The sequence below is a fragment of the Mustela erminea genome, chromosome 7 (assembly GCF_009829155.1).
Source record: "Mustela erminea isolate mMusErm1 chromosome 7, mMusErm1.Pri, whole genome shotgun sequence".
In the NCBI taxonomy this organism is placed as follows: Eukaryota; Metazoa; Chordata; class Mammalia; order Carnivora; family Mustelidae; genus Mustela; species Mustela erminea.
Window position 1 is genome coordinate 109,871,665 of NC_045620.1, and position 11,662 is coordinate 109,883,326.

The window sequence follows — 11,662 nt, forward strand, 5'->3', positions numbered from 1 at the left end:
CTGGCATTTAACACCCTCTTAAAAGTCCCTCCTTTGCTGCATTGTTATCAATTGTACTAGTTCAGCAGATGGTAAAATTGAATTCAAAATGCAAAATGCACCTGTGAAGAATAAAGAGGAAAGGGAGCCAGAGTAGGAAGGAAGACTCTCAGACTGCAGTCCATGCTTTAATACTTGTGAAAGGAGAGAAAGAAGGAAGCAGGACTGGGTAGAAAGAGCCTCCGTCGGTAGGGATGCTCTGAGACTAACTCAGTGATGCCAATGGGATGCCCCAGAGCAAAGATTGCCCATTAGAAGAAACTGCATTGGGCAGGAATGGCTGGTTGTGTTCAGTCATTGGTTGGGAGCCTCTGGGGAGACTGAGACCTCTCCATGAAGGCTGTGATGGATCCCAAAGGCATGGAAGCTAGAGGCTGTCTGTGGTTCTCACTCCTTACAGCATGTGCTTCCTTGAAGGGAGTCCTAAGTATGAACTCCTGTGACTCCCATACCATTGTATTTCCACATATCATATTGGAGCCCACCCTTCCTAGTCTCCTTTGCTAGATTCTCTGCCTTTGCCCACAGTCTAAATGTTGGGGGTTTCTAAGAACCCATTTTCTGCCCATTCCATTTACTTCCCCTCTGAAAATTCATCTCAACCCACAATTCAAATACATGACTGAATGTTGATGCCAAGGCCATATGTTAACTCAGACCATCATTTTCTCCTACCTGGACTGCTACAATGGCCTCTGAACTATTCTCCTAACTCATCTCCAGTCCTGCCACCTGAGTCCAATTCATTCTCCACCTTCAGCTGGTGGAGTATCTCTAAGGAGCAAATGAGATCATGCTGAAAATCCACCAACAGCACCCTTTTGTTCTCAAGAAGAAATGCAAATTAGTTAATACAATTTCCATGCTGTTTAATGGACTGGTCCCTGCTTACCCCAGTGGCCTCATCTGTTATTCTCCTGAAACAGAACTACCTTCGTTTCTTTGAATGTAACCACTATACCATTGGTATGGAGTATACCTTCTTGCTTGACTAACTCTCTACTTGTAAGTCTGAGCCTAGAGGATCCCTCCTCTGTGAATACCTCCATAACCTGCAAAGACTAGATTTGGTCCCCTCCTATGTGACCCCAGGATCTATGTGATAAAGAGGAGGTGGTCTCTTGGCTGTGCACGTACAGAGAGCAGTGAAACCCTCTCCAAGCATTGGAAGTAAGAGGGACAATATTCTACATATCAGAACTTGTCTCAGGGAATATTCTATATGAGATAGAAAGGAATACTAGGATAAACAGTTTGCTGTGGGTGACAGTTCTCTCAAGGACACGATAGACAAACATTCTCAATCCATTCACCCCCACCTCAGCCCAACTCTAGACATTGGGAAGGAAATATGTGCAGCTATTTTTGTGGTTGATGTCAGTGCAGCTGGGAACAGTGCTGAAGCAGAGGACAGTCCCACACAAGGAAGAACTGTCCTACCCCAAATGCTAATAAAACCTCCATTGAGAAACATGGTGCTGGGACATATGCAAATCTGGGAGCAGAACTGAATTGCTCAGAATATCAGGGTGGAACCTGAAAGCTGACACTGAGGACGTCCATCTCCACCAGCTCCCCATACAGAACTCCTCTTGACCTGTAAATAAATGTTGAATACATGACTGAAAAAAAAAAAAAAAATATATATATATATATATATATATATAAAATTTTAAAATATATGTTGGCTTGAAATAAAATCAAATTATTAGCCTAAGCAACACCTTATATCTCCTTCTGGCTCTGCTTCCCTGCACCTCAGTACTCATCTCCTTGTAACGGAATTATCTGAGAATTTGTCTGTAGCCCGACTTGAATTCAGGGACCATGTATTGCAGTGTTGGAACCTAATAATAGTGTTTGGCACCTAATAGATAATAAATATTCCTAAATTTTAACTCTCAGCATTTAAAAATTAGCCTTAACATCTTTTCTAAGTTTCAACTCTATTTTTTTTTTTGTCACTAATTTTATATTTCTAGTTGAGCGTTTTAACCTTAACAGATAGGAAACAGAATTATTTACTTTGACCCAACCCTAAAATCTTGCCCCAGATAACCCTAATACCTCCTACTATGGCAAATGCTATCATCCTCTCAGGATCTTCCCATTGGAAAGTCTGTATGTCACCCATTGTTTGCCTGCTTCCTCACGCCACCAAACCTTCTTTAATTCCACCTTCTAAAGATCCTTGTGTTCTTTCTCTTCTCTCTGTCCTCAGCATTCGTGGCCTTAAATCAGGTTTTCTTATATATGTTAACACATTTGTTTCCTAATACCTCTATTCCCAACCCCATGACTGCCACCCTTCAAAATATTCTAAAATAGGGGCTGGGAGACTGGGTTAAATTCGTGATGGGGCTAAGGAATATACTTGTCGTGATGAGCATCAAGGGATGAATGGAATCATTGAATCACTACATTGTACACCTGAAACCAGTATAACACTAAAAAAAATAGTTACACCATAAAAGGTAAAAAAAAAAAAAGTTCTAAAACATACTACAAATAATAGTAATTAATACTTTGTGGGCTTGTTGTGGTCTAGGAGCTGGTGACTTTAACACGTATTTTATTTATTCTTAAAAATTTATTTATTTGAGAGGGAGAGGGTAAATGAACATGGGGGTGGAGGGGTAGGGCAGAAGGAGACAATCTATAGCCAGCTTCCTGCTGAGGACAGAGCCCGACACAGGGCTTGATTCCACAACCCAGGAGATCACGACCTGAGCTGAAACCAAGAGTTGGATGCTTAACCGACTGAGCCACCCAGGCACCCCTTAACATGTATTTTAGTTTTGACTCCATAACAGCCCCATTTTGAAATAAATTCCCAAGGTCATTCAGAAGGGGACAAGGAGACAAGATAGGAATCCCAGTAGCCTGGCTCAGTGCTGTGCTAGGCTAGGTTGTATAACATCCTGGAACTTTCTGTCACTGCTTCACATATGTCTGAGTCTGATTCTCCTCCTCTTGTAGGGGCTTTTTTGAGCTAAGGCTTGCTCAATATTCCTTTCCCAAAGCTGTTTGCAAACTGAAATGTGAGTGGTAATTATGAGGTCAGTAAGCCGAAGAAGTGGATCTGATGGGTGGTTAGACAAGAAGTCCTGAGGCTAAAACACAGAGTTGGTACAGAGACTAAAGAATCCCTAAGCCACAGACCCACAAAGGATGGGCCAAGAGAAGGGTGATCTGGATACACTGTCTATTTTAGCCTTTACCTGCTCCCTACAGTGTGATGCTTACATGGGTGGGAGCTTTAAGAGGCTAGGGCTCTGTGGCCAGCCTGGAGTGTATGACTTCCCCTTCATTTCTCTGACTAACTGCGACACATTCTTTAAGATTTTTCTTTAGGAATCTCCCTGTATCTTCCTGTCTGCTTTCCTGTCCCTTTTCTGTGCTTCTCACAGTTTTGTGAGACTGCAAACTCCCCAATCTCAGGCACTGTGGTTTTCTTCTCTGTACTCTATACCACTAGAATTTAATAATTGTTGATTCTAAATGCATGACAAGGAGGCAGATTTTAGTTTAGCATAAGAGAAATTTTTTTTAAAAAGATTTTATTTATTTGAGATGGGGGCAGGGGCAGACGGATTGGGAGAAGCAGACTCCCCACTGAGCAGGAAGCCCAAAGTGGATCTGTATCCCAGAACCCTGGGATCATGACCTGAGCTGGAGGCAGATGCTTACCCGACTGAGCCATTCAGGTGTCCCAGCATAAGAGAAATTTTGAAAAGTATACCTAAAGCAAAGTACAGATTAGTGGTTAAGTATAGATTAGGGTACAGATTAGTGGTTAGTATAGATTCTGGCCTTCTGGGAGGCCCTGCTAAGCCGGGAATCTGCATCTCTCTCTGTCCCTCCCCGCCTTGTGCTTGTTTGCCTTCTAATAAATAAATTTTAAAAATCTTAAAAAAAAAAAAAGTTTCTGGCCTTCATGTCTTACCTCTGTTCAAATTTCAGATTTTTGTTACGTTGAGCCAGCTTAATCTGCCTGTACCTCAAAAAATTATGATAATAAAACCTATGTCATCAAATTGTTGTGAGAATTAAATGAGATAACACATGGGAAGTACTTGGCTCAGTTCCAGGCACCTTGTAAGCACCTGGTGATGTTAGATATCACTATTGTTTTTATTATTGTTACGGTCGCTCACTAGCACAATCTCAAACACAGTGAGTGGCTTTTGGAAGCAGTGAGTTTCCTTTTCCTGAAGGTATTCATGTAGCAGTAAATTCAGGAGAGATGCTGTAGAAGCAGTTCTTGAATTGAAAAGATTAGATGACTTCTAAGGATGCTTCTAATCATAGAAGAGGGAAGCTATTTCTCGGATTCAAAGAAAGTGTGATCATTAGTGTTACTTCTAGCAAAGTTGAGGAACATTGGGAAGAGGAAAAACAAAGACATCAGATTTGGCATCTGCATGTATATATTACAAAGAACGAAATATTTTATTCTTTGTGAGCAGTTAATTGCAAAAGCCCTTTTATTTATGCTGTAACCCACATGGCAAATCAGGCCCTTACATGAAAATCAATCCTTTTTCAAAAGGAATAGCTTGGTCCTGCCAAAATGGAACAAACAAAACCTTAAAGACTTGTTGGAGCCCTACTGAAATGTCTTTCCCCTTTGAAAGAAATCTATTAGTGATGCAAATGCAAAGTTATCTGCACAGATGATAATCCTAGCAAACAAAACAGTGAAACCATTACCAGGTTCTCACGCTGAGAATTTGGCTTTCCAGCATTAAAAAGGCAGAGAAAGAAAGCAGAACTGATTCCTATTTGGGATAGTTTATTAGGTCTGCTTATCTGAATCCTGGACTAATTATTGTCATGTTTGGCTTAAAGAGGCCAAACAATTCTCCAAATGTGGACAAGCTGAAGAAAGACCTGCAGTCCGGGTCCCCCGCAAGTGCTGTAAACAGAGAAAAGCAAGAATGGAATAACATTTATATTTAGGAGTTTAATTCTCAAGATACCTGAGCCTTAAGGTGAGATCTAGCTAGAAAAAATCCAATGATAAACAATCACGTGGTAGTATCTTAAGAGATGAGCACATATTACTGATGCTTTAATTAAAAATCAGACAATTGGGGGCACCTGGGTGGCTCAGTGGGTTGAAGCCTCTGCCTTCCGGGGTCTTGGGATTGAGCCCCCTATTGTATGGACTCTCTGCTCAGCAGGGAGCCTGCGTCCCCCCCCCCTTTCTCTCTCTGCCTGCCTCTCTGCCTACTTGTCATCTCTGTCAAATAAATAAATAAAATGTTTTTTTTTAAAAAATAGACAATTGGAAGGCTTCTTGTATAGGTGAAGAGATGGTCATTTTCCAACATCTTCTAGTCAATACCTACTCAGATAAACAACTTATTTGAGAACTTAACATGCAATCTTACTGTAGGTAAAAGGACTGAAAACATAAAAATGTATGAGACAGTTAACTGTAAGTATAGTGGTTTGACTATTATTTGATTATACTTATTCTTAAGTTTGATAAGACCTAGTTTCCAATTCCACCAGGCAATTGGAAACACTAGTGGTCAGAATGTGTGGTGCCTATGGATATTAAGAAGGTATTTCTGAAGCAAAACTCAAGATGGTATCATCCAAGTGGCCATCACCTATTTCGTTAAAGCTTTTGGAAATGCCTAGTGGGCAATGGGCAGTTTCTTGAGAACAGAAAATTAACCCTCCACTTCTTGGACAAGTATTAACAGTTGAGCTGGTGTCCACAGAGATCGCATGTCATGCTCACAATCTGGGTCTCACGCCGGGTGGGGCTTTCGGTGGGTAAGCTCCAGAGCTTCCGCCTCATCATGTGTTTACATTTCAGGAGCAGGATGAATCTTGCTCACGCTCCACCCTCCACCACCTCTCCTTTGCAAGGTTGCTCCACGGCTTGCACTGTCCCCGCCCGGGTCTTTGATAATCCAGCGTCTCCAGAGAAGGTCAATCACTGCTTCAGTTCTAGACTCTATGCTTGCTTCCCACGCCCTCCACTCGGGCTGGTGGGCGGCCGCTCAGCGTGTTTTTCCCCCCGAGTTTCCCACGCCCTATCCACCCCACACGCCTCCTGGCTGCTCTCCAGGCCTGCCCACTTTTGCACCACGGCAGGCCAGCTCCAAGGGCTCCTGGCCGGTGTCAAAGCAAGCACTTTCCTTAGGGCCACCCCTTCTCCGTGGTCCCAGAAAGTCTCTGGTAATCGGCTGTGTCCTGTGTGTAGGTGCTTCTGAAAATAAGTTGGGGACACTGGCTGCCTTGCAAATTAAAACTACACTGCCTGCATAGGGTCGGGGCGTGATACAGGAACGTCCAACTTGGCCGTTCGGGGAGTCAGAAGCGAATACGAGCTACTTTCTCCTCCCACCCACCCCCACGTCCTTCCCCTACCCCCAAATCACCGCGACCCCAGGGCAGTCACGCCTGCTCAGCAAGACTCGGCCGCTGTCAAGCGCGGGTCGGCGGCCCGGGAACGCGGCGCGAGTTCGGGGTCCGGTGCTGCAGGGCCGCCCGCCCACGCCCGGCAGGCGCGCGGAGCCGGAGCGCGCACGGAGCCGCACGCGCGCGGGGCCGAAGAGCGCTCCCTCCGGGATCGCGGCTGCGCAGTCGGGCGGGAGCCGGGAAAAGGGGGAGGAGGGTGGAGGAGCCGGAGTAAGGGGAGGGGGAGGAGCGGCGAAGGCGGAAGCCATGTTGGAGTTGCACCCCGAGCGAGGGGCTGCGAGTGTTCTCCTCTCCTTGTGGGTGTGACCCGGGTTCGGCGCGGCGGCGGGCTGCGGGGGCGGGGACGGTTAGCCCGGGCGGCGGCGGCGGCGGCGTGAGAGGAGCGGCGGCGGCGGCGGCCGCAGCGTGGAGCCGGGCGATTGTGACCGCCGGGGGAGCAGGGGGCCGGCCGCGGCTCCCACTCTCCGTGTGGCCCCCTGAGCGCCCCCCCTCCCCTGCCCGGGAGGGAGGCGGGGGGCACCCGGGGCCCGCCATGAACCCCGGCTTCGATCTGTCCCGCCGGAATCCACAGGAGGATTTCGAGCTGATTCAGCGCATCGGCAGCGGCACCTACGGCGACGTCTACAAGGTAAGGGCGAGGGGCCGCGCGCCGGCGAGGCCGCAGGGTCGGGACCCGCCGCGGGGAGGGCGGGGGGCGCCGCCGCCGCGGTCTGGGCGCCCGCGTCTGCGCTTCCCCTCTGCAGGAGACGCGGGCGCCCGGGAGCTGGGGGGTGGGGGGCGGGGAGGAGCGGGCGCCCGAGGCTTCGCTGCCTGGGAACGAACAAAGGGCCAAACGGGTAACCCCGAGACCTCGGAGCCCTTACCTGAGTGCTCCCCTTGGACGCGCGGTGCCCGGGAAGGGCTGGACGCGAGCCGGCCGCTCTGCTCAGCACAGCGCGGAGAGGGTCTGGCGGTTTGTTGCATTGGCTGGGTCAGTGCGACGAACCAGACGGCGGGGGTTTGGCGTGTGTCAGACCTGTGCTCGTCAGACGGACCTGGGACGGTCCGCTGTAGGTCTGGCACCGCAGACCACCGGGCCGGGCGGCAGTTAGTACACGGGGCAGCCTCCACCCACAGCCCCCCAACCTTTCACCTCTTAGCATCCGTATACCATCTTCTTTTGATTTTCCGAGTATTGACTTTCGTTTGTAAAAGATAGCTAGTTAGTATGATTTTCCTCCCCCGGTTTGGAGGAAAAAGCAACTTTTTTTCTTCCTAATCTAATTGGACTATGATGCTTCATGAAACTGGCTTTTGTCGATGACACATAAATTCAGCCTTTTTTTTTTTTTAAGTTAATTGAATACTCAGGAAAGTATTTGACTAGGTTAGAATTCAAAGTCCATTTAGTAGTGCAGCATTGCTGTTGTAGACGGACCCCTTCTAAATGTGGGAGATAAATCACTGTTCCCTGGCCAGTTCAACTCTTGGCCTCGCAGAGACTGCCAAGAAGCGAATAGTGCCAAAGTGGCAGCAGTCTTGATTTAGTTGTGTATCTTCTTACTGGTGACTGAAGTGGAACTCGTCCTGTTTCACATAACTTATGAGAATGCACGGAGAAAATTTTACTTTGGAAAGTTTAGTTCTAACTAAACTTTGTGCCCATGTTTAAGCAATAGGGTTTTTGCTTTTACTTCAGTGCGAGATGTGTGGTGACTCACAGTGCAGCCAGGATTCTCCATTAGTCTTGTTTTGTGGATCATTTTGCTGCCTGTCATCATTTGTCTCATCAGTTTTGCTTATAAGATAACACAGGTGTTTTGTGTACACCTATTATGTGTAAGGTACTGGCATCGAAGTACTTGGGTTGTAGCAGGCAGGAAAAGATAGACATATTCCTAAATCTTACCTGGAGTTTATATTGGGGGTGGGGAGAGGAACACTAAACAACCACTTAGATTATTTTATTGCAGTTTATTTTGTGCTGCCCAGGAGAAAAGAGGATTAAGATTAGGGTTATGAGAGCATGTAACAGGAGGAGCTGATCTCCTTTTGGGAGTCAGAGGCAATGGGGAGAGAAGATTATGCCAGATAGAGGGAGCATAATCTGTGAAGGCTGTGAGGCCCCAAGGAGCAGCGGTAAGGATTTGAGAGGCCTCAGTGGCTTGAGCAGCCAGAGAAAGAGAATGGCCCTAGATCATACAGGCCCCTTAGGTCTTTAAGGCGGGCAGTTTTTTCTTTAGGACAATGGGGGGCCATTGTAGGTTTTTATGTAGAGGAGTAAAATTGAATTTAAAAGATCTACCTGTACTGTAGTGTAGATTGGAGGAGAAGGAATAGTTAGGCAGCAGCCACTGCAGTAGTCCAGGTAAGAATAACGAACGACTGCTGTGTTTTGGACTTGGTGGTGATTATGAAAGTTGAAGTGAATGGATCCAAATAGATCAGAAGTGTTAGGGGAGTCTAGTTATATTCAGTTGAAAAGTTAACTAAAACTTTACTAGTGGCTAAGTCTTAGGTGGCAGTGTGTACAGTAAGTTCTTTTCGAGTTCTTTACAAAAATAATTGGTTGCGTATTTACTATACTTAGAAAAAAACAGCTGGTAGTTAAGCCACATGATTAAAAAGTGAAAAAAAAATTAGGGCCTGTAGTTTCCTAAGGACATCTAAGTGCAATACAGGTATAAGTTGATTACTCTTGTCATCCATTTAAAGTAATGATAATGAGAACTAACATATATGGAGTGCTTATTATTTCCTAGGCACTGCTCTTAAGATTTTTTCATGTATTAATTTACTTACTTCTTATTGCAACCCTGTGAAATAGGTGCTCTTATTAACTCCATTTTGCATTTGAGGAAATTGAGGCACAAGGGGGTTGTAGTAACTTGTCCAAGTTCATAAGTGGCAAAGCCACAGTTTGAATCTTACACTTTAGAGACTGCATTTTTTATTTTATTTTATTTTACTTTGAGAGAGACCACAAGCAGGGGGAGGTGGAGAAGGAGAGGGACGAGTAGACTCCCCGCTGAGTGGGAAGCTCCACATGGACTTGATCCCAGGACTCTGAGATCATGACCTGATGCTGAAGTCCGATGCTTAACTGACTGAGCCACCCAGGAGCCCGGAGACTGCATTCTTAACAGTAGCACTACTGACTCTGTAAAGATAGGATATGGATATATAACATAAATTTCTCCAGTGGAGAAATGAAGGCATATCTTTAGTTCAGTATGTGAGTTGTAGCCATACTCTATATTACAGTGGATGTTTTAGTAGTAATTGGAATACCTAACTCCTGCTGTGCAGCCAGGCCTCATTGTTTTTGTAGAGTCTGCCAAGTGGACATCAGATAATAGACGCTTGATCTCCACCTGCCAGACTCTGCCCATACCAGGGGCCCAAAGCAGAGAAACTCCGTGTGCTTTTGGCATTATACCCCCTGCTTGCTAAATAACTAACCCAAAGCTTAAGCTGCTTGTATTTTTGTCTGTAATCATGTCCACGTGTAAAGATAATGGATTTTTTTGTATTTGTTTTACTGTTTTAGATTTTTCTTATTTATACAAATTGTGTTGATTAGAGAGGAGTGTATTAGAGGGTTTGTTTTCAAAAGCCAGTATGTATAATTTGCTCCTTAATTTGTGTTTAGGTGCTAAAAATGGAATGATCAGATTAAGTAAGTAAGTTAGAGACCTCATTATTTATAGTCACTCTTAAAAGGCGGGTGTTTCAAGGGATTTTTATTTTAGAAACTGTATCCTACCCAGTATAGTAATATGCTTATCCAAGGTGTCATGGCTTAAAAAACTGACTGAAGTAGAATATGGAAGATCTGGAATTTATTAGCTCTGTGGCCTCGTAAAATCATTTAGCCTTTCAGCTGTTTTGTTGTGAAGGTGTTGTTATCATCATATGCCCTTCTGTTTTTGGTGTTAGATAAATGACTTGAGTTTTAATCACCCAGTAAGTTTTCATGTTTTCAAGGCCAAAAAATATAAGTATACATTTTCTCTACAATATCTTAAAGTACATGGAAAATATAGTTTTAAAAAAGTCATACTTTTAAATGTCTTGTAACTGTATGGCTTTCATCTGTGAGATGAAGTGTTGTGTAGCCAGGGTTACCTGGGGACCTAGGAAAAGACTAGAGAGCTCGGTGGTTGGGCCTCAGGAGGCCTGTGAAGCCCTCTGAAATTAATAGGTTTAGTATTGTGTGTGTGTGTTTTTCTGTAGAGATAGCTTTATAGCGTTCATCACATTTACCAAAAAGAAAAGAATGAATCATCTCTAGGTTTGTCATTTCAAAGAGTTCTCTTGGAGAAATTTGGTTCTATACAAGATCACATGATCAATATCTGCTAGCATTTAATAGAATTTTCACACTCATTTTTCAGTTGGATTTGCCTTATTCCTACCCCAGGTCTTGATGTTTTTCTAGACCTATTGCTGGAGAAAAGCTGGAGATGGGGTAAGGCAAGGGTGTTTGAAAGACCAGTTCTTACTACTGTGTTTCTAAGGAAGTATCTTGTCTAGTCTCACGACTTAAGCTTGATCCCTGTGAATGACCCCCATGCCTCCAGCTTGTGCTTCCTGCTCAGCTCCTGAGCCCATTGTCTCTACCTGACCTCTTCGTAGACTACATCTGCCTCCAAATGGGCCTTTCCTAGTATCCCACTTTGGTCAAAAGCTCTAGTTTTGGACAGCTTGCTAAGATTTGGGACCTTGGAATCATTTTTTATTCTGGACAGGACCTGGTAGGCATTTCAAAATTGCTATGAGTATACTGAAGACGGAGAAGTCATATGGTAAAGAAACCTGTTTAATGTTGCTTAATCCAGCAAACTCCAAACTTAATTGACTGTGGGATTCTTTTTATTCGTAATACATATTGCTTGTCCTTAGAATTAGTGTCTTGTAGAGAACATGCTTTGGGAATGTCGATACTGATTTTATCTGTATGTGATTGGAAGCCATTCCCCACGAAGCAGAGGCTGCAATGTTGCTAAGCTCCAAAGCCATTCACATGTAAACAAACTCTCTGAAGGCCGACAGGAGAAAAATGGAAGATTGGGCAGTGAAATGAGGAAATTAATTTGTTCAAGCATTTAGTGAATTGTGTTGGCTTATTTGTAGTTTTGTATCTTTCAAGGTATTCTGATTAGTATCATCAAAGACTAATTCTTTCCATTGTAGTCAATGT

At 44.6% G+C, this 11,662-nt stretch overlaps 1 protein-coding gene across 7 annotated transcripts in view; it reads left to right on the forward strand.

Moving 5' to 3' along the window:
* Positions 1 to 6,698: 6,698 nt before the first annotated feature.
* Positions 6,699 to 11,662, forward strand: part of MAP4K3 (mitogen-activated protein kinase kinase kinase kinase 3) — a 193,126-nt gene continuing 188,162 nt past the window's right edge. For 5 of the 7 annotated variants that reach the window (XM_032352887.1, XM_032352888.1, XM_032352891.1 and 2 more), the window contains exon 1: positions 6,701 to 7,108. In XM_032352887.1, the coding sequence (XP_032208778.1) occupies positions 7,013 to 7,108 (96 nt within the window). In that variant the 5' untranslated portion in view covers positions 6,701 to 7,012. Of the gene's footprint in view, positions 7,109 to 11,662 lie in introns of all 7 variants that reach the window. The other 2 variants (XR_004287953.1, XM_032352889.1) reach the window with 2 other exon arrangements.